Genomic DNA, 25,058 nt, shown 5'->3' with positions numbered 1-25,058 from the left:
TAAGAGAAGAGAGTTATTGGATGTCTGAATCCACTCATTTATTCACTCAGCAAATACTAAGTTATCTAGTATGTGGAGGGACTGTTCTAGGTACTTGGAATAATCAATGAACAAAATAGATCAAACACACACACACCCCACCACCACCATCACAACAACTTTCACTCAAGGAGCTCATATTACAGTGAGGAGACAGAGATGTTCATTATATAAATAAGTTTATATTAGGAAATATGTGCGAGGGAAAAGAAAAATAGTAATACAGGATATAAGGGATAGGAAAGTAGGATTGGAAAGACTATAATTTTTCAGAGTGGCTAGTGTTTAATTGAGATTACATTTGAGCAAAGACTTGAAGGCAACAAAGGGGTATGTCTGGAAGGAGAAAGTGTGGGTCAGAGGGATTAGCTATACAAAGGGCCTATGTTGGGAGCAAGCCCAGCAGGTTTTAGGAACAGGCAGGCCAGTATAGATGAAGCAAAGTAGTAGGCAGTAGGAGGGAGGAGGGGATAAGTTGGGATAATTGAGGAAGAGAAGTGTGACAGATCCTGTAAGGACTTAGCAAAACCTAGTACTGACTTGACCCATCATAGATATTCAATGAGAGTTGGGCCAGTCATCTTTTGCAGTCTAGGATTATCATTAAATAGCACTAATATCTGTGTTTTTGTTTGTTTTTGCCAGTTCTAGGGCTTGACTTTAGGGCCTGGGTACTGTCCCTAAACTTCTTTTGCTCTTTGCCACTTGAGCCACAGTGCTACTTCCTGCTATTTGTTTTTCTTTCTGTTTATGTGGTACTGAGGAATCAAACCTAGGGCTTCATGCATGCTAGGCAAGCACTCTACCACTAAGCCACATTCCCAGCCCTAATCTCTGTGTTTAATTATATTCACTTTAATGCAGGGAACTTTTTTGTGTATGTGCTGGTCCTGGTGCTGCCCCTGGGCTTTTTTGCTCAAGGCTAGTGCTCTAACACTTGAACCACAGCTCCACTTCCAGCTTTTAGGTGGTTCATTGGCGATAAGTCTCATAAATTTTTCTGCCCATGCTGACTTTGAACCACAAACATTAGATCGCAGCCTCATGAAAAGCTGACAGATGTGAACCACTGGTAGTTATTCTACATATGAAGTATATCCACAGGGCAGTGGGCTTTAGAGATCAAAGTAAATGTTGTATTTTTATAAGCAGGAAACTAATGTCAAGCATTGTGGCTGCTGAGTAACTGTTTTGAACATTTCTAAAATATCTGATAGATGCTCATTCCATTGTTAAAAGCTACACTATGGTTGAAGCATTGTTACTGTGGGACATAGATCTTTATTTCCAGGCCATGAGTTGTAGCTTTAATGATGAACTCCCTTTCATCTTTCAATCCAAGTGTCTGTATTATTCCCTGGAAGTAGCAGTGATGACAATACAGATTTCAAGTGGCTTCATACTTAAATCGGCTTCTGATTGTAAAGCCTATCCTAGCTTGCACTCATTTAATAGGTACCAGTTCAATGAAGGAATAGTTGTTGGGTTTTTTGTTTTTGTTTTTGCCAATCCTGGGGCTTGAACTCAGGGCTTGCACACTGTCCCTGAACATCTTTTTTGCTCAAGGCTAGCATTGTACCACTTGAGCCACAGTGCCACTTTTTGTTTTTTCTGTTTATGTGGTACTGAGGACTTGAACCCGGGGCTTTGTGGATGCTAGGCAAGCATTCTACCACTAAGCCACCTTCCCAGCCCCATAATTGTTTTTCTTTTCTCATAACCCACGTGTTCACTTTTCACAGCCTTCAAAAGTGCAGCCTTTAGGGCTGGGAAGGTGGCTCAGTGGTAGAGTGCTTGCTTTGCATGCAGGAGGCCCTGGGTTCAATTCCTCAGCACCACATAAGCAGAAAAGGCTGGAAGTGGCGCTGTGGCTCAAGTGGTAGAGCACTAACCTTGAGCTGAAGAGCTGAGGGACAGCGCCCAGGCCCAGAGTTCAGGCCCACGACCGACCAAAAAAAAAAAAAAAGTGCAGCTTTTGACCACAGAAATATCAGCCTCACTGAAGAGGAAGAGGCAGAAGAGAGATAGGAACCTTATTTGTAGACTACCAAGAGGCTGTTTAAGGGATGGACAGAAAACTGAAGGGAAAGCCAGGACATGTGAGTTCTTTGTTCTTGGATTTTATGTCTTATAAAATCAAATAAGTAGATCGTATAGCTTGGGGCTTAGCCCTGGGTTTAAACTCAGACCCTTCATTAGACTGCTTGGATGTTTTAACACTATGCTAATGAATTCAAAGTTGGGAGTAGAGCCTTCCTTGATTGGAAACTGTTCCCTATGCCAAGTTCTGTTTGCTTCTGCCAATTGTTTGAGAGGCTGATCCAAAAAGAAAACAAATGGGCCAGGCTTGGAGACTCATGCTTGTAATTCCAGCCACTTGTGAGGCAGAGAACAGTAGGATTATAACTTAAGGCCAACTCTGGGAAAAAGTCAGCAGACCTCATCCCAATCAATAATTTGATGTGGTGGCATGCATCTCTAGGAAAATGTATATAGGATTATGGTCCAGGTAAGCAGGGGTAAAAACATGAGAATTTGTCCTCCAAATAATCAAAAAGTGCCAGAGGTATGGTTCTAATTGTAGAGTGCCTGTCTCATAAGTGTAAATTTCTAGGGGCTGGGAAGGTGGCTCAGTGGTAGAGCGCTTGCCTTGCATGCTCAAGGCCCTGGGTTCGATTCCTCAGCACCACATAAGCAAAAAGAAAAAAGCCGGAAGTGGCACTGTGGCTCAAGTGGTAGAGCGCTAGCCTTGAGCTGAAGAGCTGAGGGACAGTGCCCAGGCCCAGAGTTCAGGCCCCACGATCGGACCCCCCCCCAAAAAAAATAAGTGTAAATTTCTAAATTCAATCCCTAGTAACACTAGAAGGGGAGGGGAAAAGAGGGGAGGCAAGAAGGGGGGAAAAAAGAGAAGGAAAGCAGGAGGGAGAGAGGGAGAGAGAAGGGAGGGTTTAAAAACAAACTCCCTTAAAACACCCTCTAACACACACATCCTTTCAGTGGATGGGCTAAGTCATCTTACCATAGGAAAAAAGACAGACATTCTTAGTCAAAAAGAGAAAACAAGGTGGGAATGTGGCTTGGTGGTAGAGTGCCTGCCTAGCATATATTAGGTCCTGGGTTTGATTCCCTGGTACCACATAAACAAACAAAACAGTTGTGAAAAAGAGAAAACATTTTTTTGGGGCTGGGGAGAGGGGAGAAGGGTTGGGAGGTGCTGGAGATGGAGTCCAGGACCTTGTATATGCTAGGTAAACATTCTTTCACTGAGCTCTAGCCCCTCAACCACATTTTTTTTCCCCCTGTTGGTCCTGGAGCTTGAACTCTGGGCCTGGATGCTGTCCTGAGCTCTTCAGCTCAAGGTGAGTGCTCTGCCACAGCACCGCTTCCAGTTTTCTGGTGGTTAATTGGAGTCTCACTTTCCTGCATGGACTGGCTTTGAACCAAGATTCTCAGATCACAGCCTGCTGAGTAGCTAGGATTCCAGGCGAGAGCCACCAGTGCCTGGTTCAACCACATTTCTTTTATCATTATATCCATGAACTAAAGCTTGATAGATTCCTTTGAATGTCCAAGCCTTATACTTAGAACTTAATGCATACCAGCATGCCTCTTCTAAGTTTCTACCCATTACTGCCTTCTAGTCTTCTTCAGATCTATGCTTGGGGAAAGTATCAATTCATACCATGAAGACCTTCTTGATCTTCCCCTAGGCCAGAGATATTTTCATATTAGGTTTCAGTTTGTTCATATTATAGAGCAGGAGTGTTTTATTTTGAACGTATTTTTAAAAACTACATTGTTTGTTGGAATTTGACTCATTTTTTGCCTACTTACAAGTTTTCAGGGTGTGTGTGTGTGTGTGTGTGTGTGCGCGCGCGCGTGTGTGTGCGCATGCGTGTGCGTGCGTCCACATACACAATGGTTCTGGAACTAGAACTCAGGGCGTGAATGCTGTCTCTGAGCTTTTGCTCTCCCACTAACACCAATGCTCTCCCACTTGAGCCACAGCTCCAATTCTGGTTTTTTTGGTTGTTAATTGGAGATAAGAGTCTCGTGGACTTTTCTGTCCAGCTGGCTTTCAGCCATCCTCCTCAGATCTCAGCCTCCTAAGTAAGTAGGATTACAGGCAAGAGCCATCCGTGCCCAACAGTTTTATATCCACAGAACCTGGCCAGGAATTCCCAAACCTTGTTCCATCGTCAAGATTTCTCCTTTTCTTTCTTTTTTTTTTTTCTGTCTGTTGTGGGTTTGGCTTTGTAGTGGAAGGAAGGATTGTTATCTTTGAGCTATTCCACTTGCTTTTGCTCTAGTGCACCACCCCTTGAGAAAATTGGAAAAAAATACACACAACAGTTTATATTCAGATCTTGTCACTTTAAATGGAAAAGGCTTCAAGCCTTTCTTGCTTTCATCATTCTTCATCTTCTTTTCTGTCCTTTTTTTTCTTTCTTTTTTTGAAAGAGAATGTATTTAGGGATAGGCAGCTCCTAGCCCATAACCAAAGATAAACAAAAAAATGAGAAGCTTATGGTTTAGAAAATCAGTTATTGAGCTGGGCGCCAATGGCTTATGCCTGTAATCCTAGCTACTCAGGAAGCTGAGATCTGAGGATCATGGTTCGAGGCCAGCCTCAGCAGGAAAGTCCATGAGACTTTTATCTCCAATAAACTACTCAGAAAAAGCCAGAAGTGGTGTTGTAGCTCAAGTGGTAGATGGGTAGCCTTGAGCAAAAGAAGCTCAGAGACAGCATCTAGACGCTTGAGTTAAAGCCCCAGGACCGGAAAAAAGAAATAAAAGAAAAACAGCTTTTGAGACTTAACATTAAATTCTACATATAGCATTAAGACTAGCACAGTTGAGGCTGGGAAGGTGGCTCAGTGGTAGAGTGCTTGCCTTGCATGCATGAGGCCCTGGGTTCGATTCATCAGCACCACATAAACAGAAAAAACTGGAAGTGGTGTTGTGGCTCAAGTGGTAGAGCTCTAGCTTTGAGCTGAAGATCTGGGGGACAGTGCCCAGGCCAGAGTTCAAGCTCCATGACCACCAACACCAACAGAAGACTAGCACAATTTCCAATTTTCATGGGGGTGGGAGGTATCACATCCAAAGAACCTGAGTTCCTTTACTTCTGTGCCAGCATTGAAGTATAGTGGATGAGCCATGAGATAGCAGTTTTATAAAATAAATGCAACTTTTGTAGATACAGAACCTAGGACCTTGTGCATTCTAAAACAAATGCTCTACATCGAGCTAAAGCCTCCTATCCCCTCAAATCAATAAAATCTTAATGATCATTTGTCATTTTCTCAGAATATGTATAAAGATTGCCAGGCTCTAACAGCCAGTGGCAGATTTGTTACTGGAATTCCTTGTCCTGATTCCAGTACATTTCTTACTATGTCAGTTTTGCCAGTAATCATTACTGCAAGGTAAAGTCACGTTCCATGGCATTGAAGTCTTTAAAAGGCCTAGAACATACATAAAAGATACATGGTACACAAGACTGACAGTTCCTTCTGGTGCCTGGAGATGTCACTGATGATTATGACACTTTTCCCATTGAGTCTGGTCAGGAACTTGGGTAGCTATTACCAATGAATGAATGGACACTCAAGATGAAACTTATTTATCATCCTTCCTCTAGAGGGAGCAATAGTGTCATGAGCCAATGAACTCTGGTCATGATCTGTCTTCTTAAGATGAGCTGAAAATTCTCAACAGAAACTTCAGACCCTTTATTGCTCTTCAACTGTCCCCACATCCCTGAAGAAAGAGGTATTGTCTGTAAGCAGGTTTTTTCACAGCATAGGTCTGCCAGACAGAGCAGGTGCAGGATTAGTCATGACTCCAAGCCAGGCAAAGGTAATTAAGAAAAGCTAAATTTATATTAAATTATCATAAAGTCCTAAAATACTGAACATAGTGGTTAAATAACTTCAGAAAGTCCAATCTCTCCAAGTGAGTAACGTTAAAACCATTACACATGAACATGGGAGGATCACTTCCATTAGTTTAGGACAGAGAGATTTTGCTTTTTTTACAGAGTAAATCAGTGCTCAAATAGATATTTCCTCAAATATGTCCTTTCTACATTCTGAACAGCCCAAGTGCAAAAAATTCTTCCACCCTTCCAATCAAGAAAATGCCACTCTTTTTTTCCTCCTCCCCAACCATGAATCTAAGGACTCAAATGTTTCCTCTTTTAGTGCCTCTTCAAAGGTGAAATGTTACCTACCATTTCCTTCCAGAATTGGCATTCCCATGTTCCCAACTTGGTGCACTGAAAAAGTCTTCTTGGCCTGATTTAGTTGGTACTAGGGGCTGACAGTAGGGCTAAGAGCTTCACATCCGTCTCTAGTGGTCTTAGAACTGACCAAAAGATATTTATCATCTTTTTCATTCATACCCCTTTTGATTGCTGAGCCCTTAATACAAATAACCATGGGACAGTCTTCAAATCCAAGAAGTTTCTCTTAGAAATCCTCCCCTCCATTCACAGGCCTGTGTCATCTCTCCTGCCACTTCTAATTCCTGGATAGAAGAGAACTTTCCCTGGGCTGGGAGGGTTCATCCATGGTTCTTTCTACCTTTCTACTTACTCACCCCACCACTTTAGAGACTGCTGATGTCACAAGGTTAGGTCAGAAGAAGTAAATTGAGCCCTCCCTAAAGTGGAAACAGAGCCAGGGAAACATTTTAGGACAACAAGAAGTCTCAGCTCCACTGATAAATGCCTGAGACCTCTGCTCTTGTTGTACGAAAGCATGAACCAATTGGTGGCATCTCAGTGTCAGAAAGAAGTAACTTATGGCCAGGAAAAGAGTTGGCATAAGAGCTCATGAATAGACTCGATCACCTGAGAAAGAACATAGGAGTTTCAACTTCATGATACTTGATTTTTGTTTTTGTTTTTTTTGGGTCCGGTCGTGGGGCCTGAGCGCTGTCCCTCAGCTCTTCAGCTCAAGTCTAGCGCTCTACCACTTGAGCCACAGCGCCACTTCTGGCTTTTTTCTTTTTGCTTATGTGGTGCTGAGGAATTGAACCCAGGGCCTCAGGCATGCAAGGCAAGCGCTCTACCACTGAGCCACCTTCCCAGCCCCTCAACTTCATGATACTTGAGTCCCTGGGTATCCCCTATCTCTAATTGTTCTTTTTGACCATTTATGAAAATTTCAGGACCTTCTAGGATCGCTTCCCTCAGAGTCCCAGAGAATGGGGGCAGGGGTGGGGGGAGATTGGCAGAACAATGAAGTTTGGGTGGGATGCTGTGTTTGGTCTAAGAAGAGTTCCTTAGATATTTTGGAGGCTCAGTCTCCAAAGCTCATTATTCACTGAAGCCACTGGCTCATAGCCTGTTTACTTAAAGGCTTAGAAAAAGTACTGACCGGTGGTGGCACCAGGAAGAAATTCCTATAAGTAAATAGCCATAGGATAGGGCTTCCAGTCATCAAAGGTAGAAATGGCTCCAGATATTCCAGCAGGAAGAACAATAGCTTGAGCCACACCCACATCTCACCTATATCTGCAGCTAATGGACTCTTAGGTGAAAAATAATGTCCACTGCCAGCAATGGACAGTACACCCAGACCCAAGAGCCCCCAAAAGCTTTTTCATATTATCAACCCACGAGGCTGGAGGTTTTCTAGATACCCAGACCAGCTGGGTGGACTCTTCCATTTTCTCTCAGGCTTCATCCATTACCTTTCTCTTTACCCAGGACCTTGTGCCCCAGCCCCTGGTGGTCCAGTTCTCAGAGAAGCCATTATGTCAGCTGTAATGGCAGAAGAGTGCAGCCCTCCATCATCAGCTGCATCAGGGCTGTGGGGCAGACACCAAGGGTACCAGGGGAAGGGAGGTGGGCTCTACACTGATCCCAGTCTCTGGGGGCACAAGATGGAGTGAAAGAGGTGAGTTGGTGGTAAAAATCCAGTCTACATTCTTGAGATGTGCCCTCATTTCTTGTGCCCGTATTGCTATGGACTCAGATGGAAAAAGAGCTCCTGTGGGTCTTGGGAGCAATTTTGGGATGGGAGGAGGAAGATGAGCACATGGAAAGGGGGCCTGCTGTATAAGCGAGCACAGGGACCGGAAGTCCATAGGGGAGAAGAAACAGGCAGGCAGGGACATTTAGACCTGGCTCTCTGAGGAGAGCTTGCGTTCATGTTTCCAGCCTGTGTCTGGCAGAGAGCCCCGTCTTTCTGGAGTGGCTGCAGTGTGGACGCTGCTACACTCTGATTGCTCTTCCTGTAGCAGCTGCTCTCTCTCCGTGTCATCCAGGGAGCCAGAACTGGCCTGGATGGACACTGTGTCTGTCTTCATGCATACATGGTCTCGCAGAAGGCCCCCCCGAGAGCTTCGCAGCTGCTTAAGGTCATCCCACTCTGCATCATCCCCAGACAGAAGGCAGATTCCCTCCACAATCTTGATCTTCTCCTTGGTATAGTTGTGGTCAGGCCCACCCTAGGGTGAAGAATGGGGATATAGTTAGACGTCAGTCAGTTGGCTTTCTACATAGGGTTTTAAGATGAGCTGGGGTAAGAGAGGGCATGGAATACAAAAACCCACAACTGAATGAAGAAAGAGCAAGACTATGAATCCTTGCCTCATGTATGATTACCATTATTATACAGGGAGAAGGAGAACCATGACTTCTTCTAGTCCTGGCTATGTTGCCTTTGGGCAAATACTTAACATCTGTAAAACTCAGTCTCCCCATCTGAAACGTGGGAAGAAAAAAGCATTTGAACTTCACAAGCAATTTCTCTCTCTAACTCATTTTTTTGGCCCAGTCATGGGGCCTGAACTCTGGGCCTGGGCACTGTCCCTCAGCTCTTCAGCTCAAGGCTAGTGCTCTACCACTTGAGCCACAGCGCCACTTCAGGCTTTTTTCTTTTTACTTATGAGGTGCTGAGGAATCGAACCCAGGGCCTCAGGCATGCAAGGCAAGCACTCTACCACTGAGCCACCTTCCCAGCCCCTTCACAAGCAATTTCTATGGGGTTAAATGAAGCAATACATGGAATGCAATTGTTGAGGTGCTGGGCATAGGATGCATGGAAAACATGTTAGCTATGGTTACGTTGTTATGGTTTATTAATGGGACATCATGTTGATGTAAATAATCAAAAGCAATTGGCAAAAGCAATTCAATATACATGTACTGAGGATTTTGAACTACTTTATGTGCTGGTTTGTTACATTGTTACTGTGGTTTATTAATGGGACATCATGCTGATGTGAATAATCAAAAGCAATTGGTAAAGGCAATTCAGTGTGTATGTATTGAGGATTTTGAACTACTTTATGTGCTAGTTCTTAATGATCTCTTTCTAACTTTGTTCAGGGGAAAACTTCGAAGGTAAGACAGGAAAGCTCTCAAAAATTCTCCTATTTGGATTCAAAATGTGCATTCAGTGAGGCACCTTAACTTGTAACCATTTGGGGCAGGCCTGCTTCAATGAGCCTTGGGAGCATTCCCAACCAACTTAGATTATTCCAAGGATAGCCCTGACTTTTGTCGGGCTGCTTCATTTATGGACTCCTCAAAAGATGGCTTCACTCCCAGTTTATGGGGGATGTCAAGCAACATAGCATGACTTCCAGGAGCAAATAGGCCATAGTTTGGGTTCTGTCTCTGAGATAGTGTCCCTGCCCAGAGCCCTGCAACCACTGCTTTATATTAGTATATTCCAAAGGTATTTTATTGAGCTCCTACATGAAACAAAGAAAAGGTGCTTTGATGATGATCCCTGCTTTCTAGGAAGTAACAAGTCTGCTTGGTCATGCAGAAAGAAACAACAGAGAGCACAAGCATACACAGGCACCCATTCACCTAGCACACCCTCTAAACAGGAATTATTGTGAAACTAAAATACAGGCCACTTTGAGTTGTCATCACAGAGATGCACTGAGTGAGTCAAGGAAAGATGGGGCAGATGGGACTAGCAATTTTAAAGATCACACACACAGCAACAGGTACCTGGAATCAGGAGGCAATCAGAAGAGAAAGGGTGAAAGGCTATCAGAGGGGTGGAAGAGGTGCTGAGGAAGAAGCAGATAATGGAAGAAAAGGGGTCACACAATTATCATTTCTGTTTTGATGATGATGCCAAGGATGGAACCCAGGGCCTTGTGAAAAAGCTAAGCAGGTGCTCTACCACTCAGCTACATCCCCAGCTCCTCTTTTTATGTCTAACTACTGGCTTTCATTATGATTACCCCACCCTGGGGTATCCAACCCTATAGAAATCTAAGAATCTTCAGTCTTTCTCAGAGATACTGAGGAGTTTATCATTTCTATAAGTTATCTATGAATAATTTTTTTCTCTCTCCCCCTCCTTCCCTTCTTTCCTTTTTTCTCCCCCTTTTTTTCCTCCTTCCCCCCCTCTCCTCCTCTTTCTTTAGGTAGAACTGAAAATAGAATTCAGAGCCTTATACCTGCTACTTATACTGTAACATGAGCCACTCACCTAGCCTTGAAGGTTTTCTTTGCAACTACAATGAAAGTGTTTTATATATGGTAATTTCTAGTTCCAAAAAAACACAGAATTGCTGTATAAAGTATAATCATTATGCATGAATCCCTGCTGGTGTGAGAGTAGTTTTGACTGTTCAAGACAGGCCTGACTACGGTCTTCTTAAGTAACAACTCCTGGTGAAGGCTGTAGGATTTTAGAACACAGAGGTCAGAAGTGGCGCTATAGCTCAGGCTCCAGTGATAGAGTGCTGCCCTTGAACAAAAGATGCTCAAGGACAGAACTCAGTCACAGAGTTCAAGCCTCCGGACCAACAAAAACAACAAAAAAAGTTTTGAAGACAGGTTAAGAAAATTTGAAATTCCAAACTATATATCCACTGTGGAAAGGGAACTATTTTTAATACCTAAATATTCAGCAAGTAATTTTCTTTTCTTTCTTTTTTTTTTTTTTTGGTCCGGTCATGGGGCCTGAGCACTGTCCCTCAGCTCTTCAGCTCAAGGCTAGCACTCTATCACTTGAGCCACAGCACCACTTCCGGCTTTTTTCTTTTTGCTTATGTGGTGCTGAGGAATCGAACCCAGGGCCTCATGTATGCAAGGCAAGCGCTCTACCACTGAGCCACCTTCCCAGCCCCCAGCAAGTAATTTTCTACTGAAGTAACAAAGCAGAAAGACAAAAGCAAATAAATTGTCAGCATTTTAGAGAAATCTCTTAAAGACCCTGAGATAAAAGGAAGGACAGGTAGAGAAAAATCAGCTGTTCTCAGCCATGTTATCACTAGCTTGGATCAGAGACTAGAAAAGGGAAGCTAAGTGTGTTTGTTCATACCTGTAATCCTAGCTACTCAGGAAGCTGAGATTTGTAGGATTGCAACTCAAAGCAAGCCCACATAGAAGTCCATGAGACCTCCATCTCAAAAATAACCAGCTAGTGTTTTATGATAGAACACCAGCAGAGCAAGCAGCTAAGCAGTGCAAGGCCCTGAATTCAATACCCCCACATACACATTAAAAGAAGGAGGAGGAGGAGGAAGAGAAGGAGAAGGAAAGAAAGAAAGGAAGAAAGAAAGAAAAGGGAGAAAGGAAGAGTCCAAGAGATCTTGGGCTTTTTTTTTTGGGGGGGGAGGTACAGTATAAGACAGCCCCCTTGTTTCAGAGGGAAACAGAGAAATGACAGCTCTAAAAAAAGAAAGAAGAGTTGGATGCTGGTGGCTCATACCTGTAATCCTAACTACTCAGGGATCTGGGGATCCAAGTTTGAAGCCAGCCCAGGCAGGAAAAGTCTATGAGACTCATTATCTCTAATTAACCAGCAAAAAGTCAGAAGTAGAGCTATGGTTCAAGTGGTAGTGTGCCAGTCTTGAGTGAAAAAGCTAAGGGATAGTGTCTGTGCCGAGTTCAAGCTCTTGTACTGGCACACAAAAAAAGTAAGAACCTATGACTCAGAAAAAACATCTCCTGGCAGGGAGATCCATACCACTGCTTCCAGACCTAAATCTTTCAGGAGCTGTTTTCTAATCTTACTTTCACTAGGGTCCCTCAAAGAATCTAGATTTAGGTTTCTAAGGAAACCTAAATTATACTTAATCCTTCCATTCACTCTAATTTCCCAAATAGCAGATGAGACCATTATCAGCCCTTACTGATCTATTCAGGCAACTGGAATGTAATTCCTCACTACCTACATCTGCCCTTAACACTCCCTCCTCCCCCCAAACCCCTTGAATTTAAAGTTCCACATTTACCTCTTTTTTATAACACAGTTGATTGTACATGGCTGGTTTAGGGATAGCTTCAATTTTTACTTCCTGAGTGGAAGTTCGGTAGGAAGGGTTGCTGTAAGTCAGGTTCTCCATTCCAGGATCAGTGAATTTGGATTTTTTGTGTCTTTAGAAGAAAAACAAGAAGAAATTAGTTCAGATGTTTATGAGAGTTATTACCTGGAAAAGTTGTAATGTGTTTTTAATTTAATATAATTTTATTGTTATTAAGGTATTAGAGGGTTATCATTTCAAAAATCAGGTAATGAGTGCCATTTTTTTTTGGACAATGTCACTGGTTCCTTCGCTGGTGGCTTTCGCCTGTAATACTAGCTATACTCAAGAGGCTGAGATCTGAGGATCCTGGTTTGAAGCCTGCCCAGGCAGGAAAGTCTCCAATAAACTACTCAAAAACAAGCAAACAAAAAACCAAAACCAAAAACAAAAACAAAAAAAACCCAACAAAAACAAGCCAGACTTTTTGTGTTGTGACTCAAGCAATAGAGTGCTTGTCTTGAGCAAAGTGCCCAGAGTTCAAGCCCCAGGATTGGCAAAAAAAAAAAAAAAAGAAGTTTGTGGTATTGACAGATTAAATAGGATATATTCTGTTGCAGCAGCAACAGAAGAATCTAGAGTTTTTGTTGTTGTTCTTTTGCTGTAAGCTGTGTTTAAAGCAATTGGAGGAAAATACAAAAAAAGACACACAAAAAGATCCTAAATTGAAAGCTGAGTGCTGTTGGCACAGGCCTATAATCCTAGCTACTGAAGGAGCTGAGATCTCAGGATCATAGTTCAAAGCCAGCCCAGGCAGGAAAGTATGTGAGACTCATTATCTCTAATTAACCAGCAAAAAGTCAGAAGTAGAGCTGTGGTTCAAGTGGTAGTGTGACTACCAGAGAACCAGAAGTGGTGCTGTGGCTCACCGTGAACAAAAAAGGTCAAGTACAGAGCCCATACCCTGCAGGAGTTCAAGTTCCATGACTGACAAAAAAAAAAAAAAAAGATCCTGAGGTGAAAATGACACATTCAACTTTCCTAAATGATTGCTACAGAGCAATACTAGATCAACCAACATTATAGTAGAATGTTATATTTGTGTAAAGAGACAACAATCATTTCTAGTATGTAACAAAAAGGGTTGCTTTGCTATGGTCTTGAGGAAATTGTGACTGAGAAATAAGAGTTAGTATACAGGTTTCAATTTTTTTCTTCCATTGCTGTCTCTTCTAGTGCTCCAGCTAGGGACGCAAAATTAAAATGAGGCTGTTCGGGGGGAGGGGGGGAAGGGGAAGGATTGGGATTGGGGGGGAGGGGGGAGGCTGGGAAGGGATGTGAAGGGTAAACCAAAGGAGGAGGGTGCAATGCTTAGTAAGAAATGTATGCATTATCCTGCCCATGTAATTGTAACCCCTCTGTACAGTATGTTCACAAATAAAATAAAATAAAATTTAAAAAATAAATAAATAAAATAAAATGAGGCTGTTCACAGGCTGGGTAGGTAGCTTAGTGTGCTCAGAGTGCTTGCCTAGCATGAATGAAGCCCTGGGTTCCATTTCTTAGTAGCACATAAAGAGAAAAAGCTGGAAGTGGTGTTGTGTCTCAAAGTGGCACTATGACTCAAGTGGTAAGAGAGCTAGCCTTGAGTAAAACAAGTTCAGGGACAGTGTCCAGGTCCTCAGTTTAAGCCGCAGTACTGGCAAAAAAAAAAAAAAAAAAAGGCTGTTCAGATGTTGAATCAGTGTATGACATAACTTCAGCAGATCCCAGATATACAGTAAGGACAAAAGAGTGGAAAGCCTTTACAGCAGAACTGAACTCACCTATACAGCATCAAAGCTGCAATAACCACCAAAATCAGCAGAATACTGAGCAATCCACCAATGGCATAGCTGATATGAAGTCCTTCACCTAGGGAGAAAAGAGAGACACTAGCATGAACTATTGGCCACCTTCCAGATGGTGCTGCAAAAGATGAAGAGCTTCTGCATACTACCAGAAGATAGTGGAGGTGCTTACTACTCAGAGGTAAGGCGCCACAGGAGGTAGAATGAGGAGGCCAAGGGAAAAAAAGCTCACTGCCAGCATCTCCAATCCCATTCACTCTGTGGCTTAAAGCAAGAAGCAAAACTTCCAAGCCTATGTTCTCTCATTAGTTAACTATAAACAATAAATTCCTCATAGGGCCAGTAGAGTCAATGAGAATCTATCTATATACAAATTCAGTAGCCACCACCCATCATATACTTATTTTGCATTCTGCCATTCAGTTACCCATGGTCAACCATAGCCCCAAACATTGCTATAATGCAAGAAAAAAATCAAGATGTTTGGAGAGACAGTGCACATATTCATATAGTTTTTATTACAGTATTGTTATAGTTGTTTTATTAATTACTGTTGTACCTAATTCATAAAGGAGACTATATCATAGTTTATGTATGTATCATGTACATATTTATACATGTATGTATAGGAAAAGATATATATAAAACTCAGTACTATCTGAGGTTTCAGGCTTTCACTGGTTGCCTACAATGTATCCCAAATAGACAAGAAGGACTACTGTTCCTGAACACATAGATATGTAAGATACATCTTGCCTATCAAATGCTTGCCATATAGAAAGCAGACCATGAGCTGTGGCTATTTTATCTCTTTATGTATTTAGTCTATGAAAAATAAATTCATCTCCCGGGGGAGTCCTCATGATTTATCAGGGGAAAGAAAGAATCTTTACATCTTCTTTTCTAAAACAGTTGGATCAACAGGACTTACCTGGGGCAGCAGGTATGGCTTCATTGGAATGTACACAGAGGCCCAGCAGAGCATCCCTATCTGAGCACCTGTGAGCATAAAAAAAAATGTGAAGGATACTTGTTATTCACAGGAGATCTTGTTCTCTTATAGGAAGGAAGGAAAAAGGCCTGTGAGTGGGCTTTCAGGTTTGAAAATGTACCAGGTGGAGGATATTAGAAATATACTGAGGGCAGGACCAAAATAGAGAAACCAGTGTGAATCAGTGATTATAAGCCATTACACTATGGTTACACGTGTTTTCACTTATGAACCTTTATAAATGAAAAGCAAGTTTGGGAGTGAGCTAGAAGTCTGCAGAAAGACTACTAAGGACATCAATGCCAGGATTTCTTTTTTTTCTTCTTCTTCTTTCCTTCCTTGCTTCCTTTCTTTTTAATTTAAATTTTGTGAGGGTGCTGGAGCCTGAACTCAGGGCCTGAGTATTATATCTTAGCTTTTCACTCAACACTGGCATTCTACCACTTTTGCTCCACTTCCAGCTTTTTGGTGGTTAATTGAAGATAAGAAGATTCTCATGGATTTTCCTGAGAATCTTAGAGTCATGATCCTTGGAACCATGGGCTAACTTGGAACCATGATCTTCAGATTTCAGCCTCTCAAGTAGCTAAGATTATAGACATGAGCCACTGGCACCCAGCCAGCATCAGATTTTCTTAAACTATCAGAATGACTAGGAAACAGCCATAAGCCAAGCAAATCTGACTGGTTAAGGATTATCTCAAAGTCTTTATATCATGAGATCTGAAAAAAACTTTCTTCTCGTCTTTTATCAGAGAATATGCAAGAAATCCAGAGAGTGCTCAGAGAACTAATTTGACATACTCAGAAGGTAATTTCTTCATGGCAACAAATAGGCAATTAATTGTACCTCCTAAAAGCCAGGAGAAAAACTACCTGCAACAGCACAAACAAAGATGCACTGAAGGTTCAAATAGAACTCTGGTCATTAGAAAAGATCTAAGAAGGGAGTCAAAAGTTTTCCAAATAAACTTAGGGCCTGAGGGTGTACTTGCAGAACATGTGAGGTTTGATCTACAGGAATGAAAACTTCCATACCATTAAATTCCTAAAGAAAGCCCAAGATTAATAATAATTGATAGTACTTCAAAGAGAAAAGTACATGTACATACTTGAGTGTTGTCTTTTCTTTACTTCAGAGAGAGTGCACATAAGCAAAGGTATTTGATTGTGTACAAATCATAGAACTCTGGAGACACTCATTTTAGATTCCTCTTTTGAAATTATTATATTTCTGCTTTCAGAATTGAAATCAAGTGAGCCTGGTGCTGGTAGCTCACGCCTGTAATCCTAGCTACTCAGGAAGTTGAAATCTGAGAATCAGAGTTCAAAGCCAGCCCAGGCAGGAAAGTCTGTGAGACTCTTATCTCCAAATAACCACCAGAAAACTGTAAGTAGCACTGTGGCTCAAGTGGTAGAGCGTTCACCTTGAGCTGAAGAGCTCAGGGACAGCGCTCAGGCCCAGAATTCAAGCCCTACAACCAACCAAAAAAAAAAAAAATTAAAATCAAATGTTAATTACCTTTTAAACCCCTTTAATTTTATTGTTTGACGTGTGTGTGTGAGTGTGTGTGTGTGAGAGTGTGTGTGTGTGTGTGTGTGTGGTGTGTTTGTGTAAGTTGCTAGGGATTGAACTCAAGGCCTTGTACTTGCTAGGCAAGTGCTTTGTCATTTAAGCTGTGCCTCCAGTCCTGAAATATATTTCATACTTAACTAAGAACTACCCGAGGTTGTACTTATTTAATGTGTGTGTGTGTGTGTGTGTATGTGTGTGTGTGTGTATGTGTGTGTGTGTGTGTGTATATGCATGCATGTTTGAATGCCAGGATCATTATTAGCTAAGGCCATCACATCCATAGGAGACCTTTTTTTTTGTTCCAAGTTGTAAAACTACAACCTCATAGACCACTATAGGACAAGACTACACACTAAACCTGTGACATGTGAGCGAGGAGAACATCTAGAGGAAGAGGGAATAATGCATGTGCAAGACTCTTCCTGACTTTTCTTTAAAACTGTACTTAAAACATTTCTTGCCCTCAAAGCTAAAAAGGGATTCATTTGCAACAATCTACAAGTCTAAATATCACCTCCTATCCCAAAATAGCAAGGACCGGTGGTTCATCATGTGATGCCAGGATTATCAAACTGGGACACGGGTCCTGTGCCGGGTCGAGGGAGCATGGTGATTGACATCATAACCCCCTCCCCCCATCCTGTACTTACCTTCCTCCCACCTCTTCCAGAGATGTGCGGGTCCTGATGGTAGAAGAATGCAAGGTGGTGGGCAATGTATTGGGTAACACTGGGCTCTTTTCACTCATGCTGGTAGCTCTGGGGGCTGGGGGCACCAGGCCAGGTACTAGAGAGAGAAGAAGCTTGGAGTAAGCTGTTGGAATCTTTACATATAGTTCTTTTACACACACACACACACACACACACACACAAATAATTATTTTATTTTATTGTCAGTCATGTTGCTTGAACTCTGGGCCTGGGTGTTATCCCTCAGCTTTTCAGCTCAAGGCAAGTGCTCTACCACTTGAGCCACAGCACCACTTCAGTTTTCTGGTTGTTAACTGGAGATAAGAGTTTCACGGCCTTTCCTGCCCAGCCTGGCTTTGAACTATGATCCTTAGATCTCAGCCTCCTGAGTAGCTAGGATTATAGGCGTGAGCCACTGGTACCCGGCAATTACTTATTTTATTATGACATACATACTCTTTTTTTTTTTTTTTGGGTCCAGTCATGGGCCTGAACTCTGGGCCTGGGCGCTGTCCCTCAGCTCTTCAGCTCAAGGCTAGCGCTCTACCACTTGAGCCACAGTGCCACTTCCAGTTTTTTTCTTTTTGCTTACGTGGTGCTGAGGAATCAAACCCAGGGCCTCATGCATGCTCTACCACTGAGCCACCTTCCCAGCCCCACTCTTTTTTTTTTTTTTAATGATCATAGGGCTGATTCTATGTATAGTTCTAAGAGTGGCAGCTGTAGAACTAGACAAAGCAATCTTTTAGCTGCTCTAATCCCCAAACCCCAACTTAATACTATAAATAAAAAGGGTTTAAATTCAATATTAATAGTTCTGGATAGGCTAGCTAGTCCACAAAGGTCAAGAGTAAATAGTTAAGCACTGATTTCAGTTCCCATAACAGGGCTCTGTAATCAAGAGCCCTGATTCTTTTTTTTTTTTGGTCTTGGGGCTTGAACTCATAGCCTGGACACTGTCCCTGAGCTTTTTTGTTCAAGGCTAGCTCTCTGCCACTTCGAGCCACAATTTTCTAGTTGTTAATTACAGATTAGAGTCTCACAGACTTCCCTGCTAGGTCTGGCTTTGAACCGTAATCCTCAGCTCTTAGCCTCTTGAGTAGCTAGGTGTATTGGCATGAGCTACTAGTGCTGGGCTAAGAGCCCTGATTTCTATGGAAGTGAATGCTACAGATCAAACAAACCCAAGTCTAAGCAATTCCAAGACCTCATTGCTTCGGTCATTCTCTATGCAACCTTTTGTAGGAGGATCCCACCAGAAACACCAAGTTGTAGCTGCGGATTCCCTATCTTTCCCAGGACTTACTGTTCCAGAAGCCACTCAGTCTGACTCACCAAGGGAACAGGGTCGGCTGTCTGGCTCATCAGGACAGGCACACACAAAATCCAAGGCTCTGGCAAAGCAGAGGTGGGTACAACCACCATTGTTCACACCACAGGCATTGGTCCCTGGAAGCAAAGCAAATATGTGTCTGGTCTGGGTCAGAACTGGCCCTTCCAACTTAATACTCCTGAAAAAGGAGGAAATCCAGGGGCACCCACTCCCAGGAATAATAGGGCAAGAAGGAAATAATCACAAGAGGAGTAAAAAGGTTGTAAGAGTTTGCAACATGAGCTGAAAGCCTCTCTTGGAGTTCTAGTTGTCTTGGTCCCTAACAATCCTTGGGACAACTATCCCCAGGCCCACTGACGGTGTGGAAGCAACTCAGGATCCAGAGGCCCACCTGTCTGCCGCTGAGGGGAAACCACGATGATATCCATGAGCCCTTCCACATTTGCCAATACTGTCTCCTTGTTGCGGCCTGAGTACTTGTCAACACGCTGAATGGACTTGGTCTGCCAGTCTGTCCAGTAGATCCACCTGTCCTGCTACTCAATAGGGAACCCAAAAAGAGGAAATATTCAGCAGTCAGACCTCAGAGCCACTTCTGTGCCAAGTCAATTCTGTGAATCCCCAGATAGGATATTGCACTAAATCCATAGTTTGCCATTCTCTCCTTTGTCTGTTCTATACCTTGCTGCACTTCCAGATGTAGTTAAACATTCTATGGTAATTTGTTTATATTTCTCTCTACCCTACCCAATTCAGGATAAGAATGTGTTTCATTCATCACTTAGTCTGCAGGTGAATGAATGGCTGTCTGCCGAGCAAATAACAGTAAAATTGGAAGTTCTTCTAGGTCCCTATTATTCTTGGCCTGTTTCTCAAAGCCCTGGCCCAAATCTCCATTGCTTTTGTGGCCAATGCAATGATTGTTAAATTTTCAATCATAGGTGGGAAGGGCAATGGATACTTCTCCTCTCTATCAGAAACTTCAAAGGAAATTTGTAGATTGAAAAATGATACTCACTTTTAACTTACTATTAAATAGCGCCAGATAAAAGGTTTTAGGATGGTAGAATATAATTTATTTTACATGGTTGAGGGTGTGTGGCTCAGTGGCATTTAGCATATATAGGGCTCTAGATTCATTCTCCAGAATCAAAAAAAAAAAAAAGAAGAAAAAAGAAATAGAGATTACAGAGTGGATGATATTTGTCGGATACATACTGTGATCCTCAGACCTCAGACTCCTGATAGGATTACAGGTGTGAGTAACCAGTGCCTGGCTTCATACAGATTTTTTTTAAATGACTAAGAATCTCTTTTTTATAGCCCCAGACTTGGGAGATCTTTTTCCTCCCCCAAATTATCTACAGTGCTAGGATTCTCAGGAAGAATAGCTAACAAGAATTAAAATGGTTAGTGATAACATGCATTTCACACTTACTCTGGGCTAGATACTGGGCTAATGCTTTGTATATATTTCAGGAGGGTACTATTATTAAGCCTACTTGTTTTATAGATAATTGAAATTCACAGAGGTTTAATTTATTGTTCAGAGTTGTAGTTATTAAATAATAAGATATTTAGGGCAAGGAATGTGGCTTAATGGTAGAGTGCTTGCCTAACATGCATGAGGTCCTGGGTTCAATTCCTTGGTACCATATAAACACACAAAAAATAAAAAATAATTTAAAAAAATAATATGGTATTTAATAATATAGTTCAGAACCTGAACCCAGGTACCTGGCTCACTAAAGGCACTCAATAGACAACAACTGCCCGGAGGACTCAAGCTTCCATACCTCACCTCCACTTAGTGAGCGGTCAGAGCTCCAGCTCAGTGACTACAGTATGAGGATCAACAGGAAAGCTCATCAAATGATTATTTCTAGGCAAGGAGTGGTAATGCACACTTGCAATCGTAGCTGTCTAAAAAGCAGAGGCAGGAAGACTACAGTCCAAAGTAGCCCTGGGCAAATGTAAGAGAACCTACCTAGAAAGTAAACTAAAGCAAAATGGGCTAGAAGTGTAGCTTAAATGTTAGAGGGCTTCCCTAGCAAGCATAAGATCTTGAGTTCAAACTCTGGTACTATCAAGAAAAATGTAGGGGCTGGGAGGGTGGCTCAGTAGAGTGCTTGCCTTGCTTGCATGAGGCCCTGGGTTCCATTCCTCAGCACCACATAAGCAGAAAAAGCCAGAAATGGCACTGTGGCTCAAGTGGTAGAGCACTAGCCTTGAGCTGAAGAGCTGAGGGACAGCGCCCAGGCCCAGTGTTCAAGCCCCATGACCGACAAAAAAAAAGAAAAGAAAAGAAAAATGTAAAAATGCTTTGTGAGGGCTCAATCCTCATAAAGCAGTTTCTCTATAGCCAAGGCCTATGAACTTGCATTTTAAAAAGCTCCATGGCTAGTTCTGTTTACCTCTATTTAATTAGCTACTCTTAGCAGACCAGACCAGTGGGACTTACACAGTAAAACAACAACAACAACAAGATTTATTCCTTCAAGTGCGAGAACACAGGAGTAGTGGGCTGAGTAGCAGAGCACTTGGGTGGCTTAGAACCTTAAGGAAATACCTAGTCAGGAATGGTTAGTTACCTCTCTCCTGAGCCAATACCTGTGTGAGAGCAAAGGGATGGGACACATGGCTGACCAAGACCTGCCGCAGTTTCCCATTGAGGTCAGCACTCTCAATCCGGTCCAGGTGTGCATCTACCCAGTAGATTCTGCAAAGCAAAAGAGAGAAGGATGACAAATGCTTACCAGAGAAGGGGAGCCCAGTTGTTCCCTGTCAGGACTTATCTGCCCTCTGCTGAGCTGAAATGGCAGGTGCTATGGGCAGTCAAGAAACTCCCGTGAGGAAAGGCCATTGATGTTAAATGTTAAAGTAAGGGAGCAAAAGCTATTCAGGAGAAATATAAAGAGTCTAGAGCCTTTGGCTCTTACTCCAAAATCAAAACCCAAATTCTTCAAGACAAGAGTTCAGCTTACGTGGCCCTTCCCAAGGTTAAGAGAAGAGGACACTCAATAAACCACCAGAAAACTGGAAGTGGTGCTGTGGCTCAAGTGGTAGAGCACTTGCTTTGAGCTGAAGAGCTGAGGGACAGCGCCCAGGCCCAGAGTTCCAGCCCCATGACCAACCAAAAAAAAAAAAAAAAATATCAGCCCTTAAAAGGACTGGAGAAGTAGGAAGTAGGCCCTGTGGTCCAAATAGAGGATATGTTCTATAGAAGCCCTCCAACTAAAAAACTATATATAAACTAGGCAGATAAAATTTAGCAAGGGTTGGATTTAGCAACTCCTTCTGTAAAACTGTTCTCCACCTGCCAATAAACCTTCCAATTTTTTCATTTCCCTTGCTTCAATCTCTGTCCTCTTATTGATCCACCTGATTTCCAGGAGACTATGTCTAGATTCCCACCTGCGAGTATCATAGTCCAAGGTAAGGCCATTAGGCCAACCTAGGTCTGTGTTGATGAGGACCTTCCTCTCAGAACCATCCAGATTTGCCCGTTCAATCTTGGCAATGTGACCCCAGTCTGTCCAGAAGAGGTACCTGAGATACAACATTGATATCATCACCATTGAGAAATGGCATCTAGAGGTTGACAGAATATTGTGAACACATCAGTACACTAATAACATAAGCATCTGCCAGCAGCCCCTTGCCACCAGGAATATTCTTCCCTGGATCTCTGCTAGCCATAGACTTACCCCTTCCTAGGGAAAACAGCAATGGCCCGGGGCTCATCCAAGCTGTTGTTGATCAGCACTTTGCGACAGGAACCATCCAGCCGTGATGCTTCAATGGTATTTCTGCCTGTGTCTGTCCAATACAAGTTCCTGGCCACCCAGTCCACTGCCAGGCCATCAGTGGTCTTCAGCCCACGTCCGATCACTGTCTCCATGTTGCTGCCATTCAGGTCTGCTCGCCTTGGGGAGAGCCCAGAGGTGGATAAATGACCAAACTGACTAGGAATACACTGGACTCTTTTAATCCATAATTGGACCCCTGCCAGATTGTAAATTCCATGGGGGCAGAAAGAAAATATCTCCTAGCATGTTTCTTAGTACCTGTCATGATAGGTGTTCAATAAAATATTTGTAGAAGGAATGAATTAATTCCTAGGAGGGCAGAGTGTGTTCCCTGCAAAATGGGTTCACCTAGCCAAAGGACAGGTGTTAATCATTCCCCATCTTTCTTTGGGAGAGAGGATAAGGGTTGCTAAGTAGTGACTTTAAGAAAGTTAGAGCCAGGGGCTGGGAAGGTGGCTCAGTGGTAGAGCACTTGCCTTGCATGCCTGAGGCCCTGGGTTCGATTCCTCAGCACCACATAAGCAAAAAGAAAAAAAAAAAGCTGGAAGTGGCGCTGTGGCTCAAGTGGTAGAGCACTAGCCTTGAGCTGAAGAGCTGAGGGACAGTGCTCAGGCCCAGAGTTCAGGCCCCATGACCAGACCCCCCCCCCAAAAAAAAAGAAAGTTAGAGCCAGTGGAGGGAGGAGTTGGGAGGTGGGGAAGGAAGGGATGGTAGGGGAAAAACAAAAGAGGAGGTAACAATGCTCGATAGGAAATGCACTCATTACCTTACTCATGTAACTGTAACCCCTTTGTACAGTATTTTTACAATAAAAACAAGATATATATATATATATACATATATATATATATCTTGTTTTTATTGTTTTTTTATATATATTGTTTTTATATATATATATATACATATATATATATATATATATAGAGAGAGAGAGAGAGAGAGAGAGAGACAGAGAGAAACAGAGAGACAGCAAGTCAGAGCCAGGCACCAATGTGGCTCATGTGTGTAATCTTAGCTATTCTAGAAACTGAGATCTGGAGTATCAAGGCTGAAAGCCAGCCCAGGAAGAAAAGTTCACTCTATCTCCAAAATAACCAGCAGAAAACAGGGCTGGAAGTGTGGCTCAAGTGGCAGAGTGCTAGCCTAGAAAGCATGAGGCCCTGAGTTCAAGCCCCAGTGCTTTCAGTTAAAACAAGGATAGAGGGAAATTGGGGCCAGGAATGTAGTTCAGAAGTAGTGAGTGCTTAGCATGTGTGAAGCACTAGGTTCAATCCTTAACACAAAGAGAAGAAAAAGAAAAGGCAGAGAAAAAGAAACAGAAAAGGCAGATTTGTTAAAACCTACCTGTGTACATTTACAGAGAACCCCCTCCCTTCCCACCATAGAACTCAACCTTAAGATGAAGAGCATAAGAGCACATCACAATCAATTAGATGTGCCTACAACCCCCAGCATGAGAACCTAATACACCTTCAGGGAGAACAAAGGCAACTATCCCTGTCCTCCACAGGAGTCTCTGCCACTAAAAGCCACTATAGCTGGTAGCAGGGCATTATATTCCTGAGTTATGTCAGGATCAGAAATTTATAGAATAAAAATGAAACAAAAACCAGGTGCTGTGGCTCATGCCTATAATACTAGCTACTCAGGGCACTGAGATCTGAGGATTGCATTTTATTCTATTTTATTTTATTTATTTTATTTTATTTATTTTTGGGGGGGTCCGGTCATGGGGTCTGAACTCTGGGCCTGGGCGCTGTCCCTCAGCTCTTCAGCTCAAGGCTAGTGCTCTACCACTTGAGCCACAGCGCCACTTCTGGCTTTTTTTTTTTCTTATGGGGTGCTGAGGAATTGAACCCAGGGCCTCAGGCATGCAAAGCAAGCGCTCTACCACTGAGCCAACTTCCCAGCCTGAGGATTGCATTTTAAAGCCAGCCTAGGTAGGAAAAGTCTGTGAGACTTTTATCTGCAATTAACTACCAGAAAAACAGAAGTAGAGCATTGGCTCAAAGAGGTAGAGTGCTAGCCTTGAGCAAAAAAAAACTCAGGGATACTGCCTAGGCCCTGAGAACGGGCCTTGAATTCATGACCTTCCTGTTTCATCCTCCTGAGTCTCTGGGATACATATTGTCTTTTTTTTTTTTTTGCCAGTCCTAAGCTTCTCTATACTCAAGGCTAGCACTCTACCATTTGAGCCACAGCACCACTTTTGGCCTTTTCTTTTTTTTTTTTTGTCAGTCGTGGGGCTTGAACTCTGGGCCTGGGCGCTGTCCCTCAGCTCTTCAGCTCTAAGCAAGCGCTCTACCACTTGAGCTACAGCACCACTTCCGGTTTTCTGGTGGTTTATTGGAGATAGGAGTCTCACGGTCTCTCCTGCCCGGGCTGGCTTTGAACTGCGATCCTCAGATCTCAGCCTCCTGAGTAGCTAGGATTACTACTTTTGGCCTTTTCTATTTATGTGGTTCTGAAGAATCAAACCTAGGGATTTAGGCATGTTAGGCAATCACTCTACCACTAAGCCACATTCCCAGCTCTACATA

At 42.8% G+C, this 25,058-nt stretch overlaps 1 protein-coding gene and 1 long non-coding RNA gene across 2 annotated transcripts in view; one reads left to right on the top strand and one right to left on the bottom strand.

Moving 5' to 3' along the window:
- The window catches only part of LOC138833928 (uncharacterized), a 49,576-nt gene that overhangs the window by 5,836 nt on the left and 18,682 nt on the right, over positions 1-25,058 (top strand). The window contains exon 2 of the long non-coding RNA XR_011373973.1: positions 16,356-16,501. This is a non-coding gene — a long non-coding RNA (uncharacterized lncRNA). The remainder of the gene's footprint in view (positions 1-16,355; positions 16,502-25,058) is intronic.
- Positions 5,906-25,058, bottom strand: part of Lrp4 (LDL receptor related protein 4) — a 58,842-nt gene continuing 39,689 nt past the window's right edge. The window contains exons 29-38 of the mRNA XM_070032426.1: positions 22,417-22,635; positions 22,124-22,258; positions 21,320-21,428; positions 19,101-19,245; positions 18,712-18,825; positions 17,338-17,473; positions 15,052-15,119; positions 14,097-14,184; positions 12,262-12,403; positions 5,906-8,499 (exon numbers count right to left, since the gene is read on the bottom strand). Coding sequence (XP_069888527.1) covers positions 8,167-8,499; positions 12,262-12,403; positions 14,097-14,184; positions 15,052-15,119; positions 17,338-17,473; positions 18,712-18,825; positions 19,101-19,245; positions 21,320-21,428; positions 22,124-22,258; positions 22,417-22,635 — 1,489 coding nt within the window. The 3' untranslated portion in view covers positions 5,906-8,166. The remainder of the gene's footprint in view (positions 8,500-12,261; positions 12,404-14,096; positions 14,185-15,051; positions 15,120-17,337; positions 17,474-18,711; positions 18,826-19,100; positions 19,246-21,319; positions 21,429-22,123; positions 22,259-22,416; positions 22,636-25,058) is intronic.

The sequence above is a fragment of the Dipodomys merriami genome, unplaced genomic scaffold, assembly GCF_024711535.1.
Source record: "Dipodomys merriami isolate MVZ:Mamm:240054 unplaced genomic scaffold, mDipMer1.0.p SCAF_21, whole genome shotgun sequence".
NCBI lineage: Eukaryota > Metazoa > Chordata > Mammalia > Rodentia > Heteromyidae > Dipodomys > Dipodomys merriami.
This window is presented reverse-complemented; position numbering and strand designations above follow the sequence as displayed.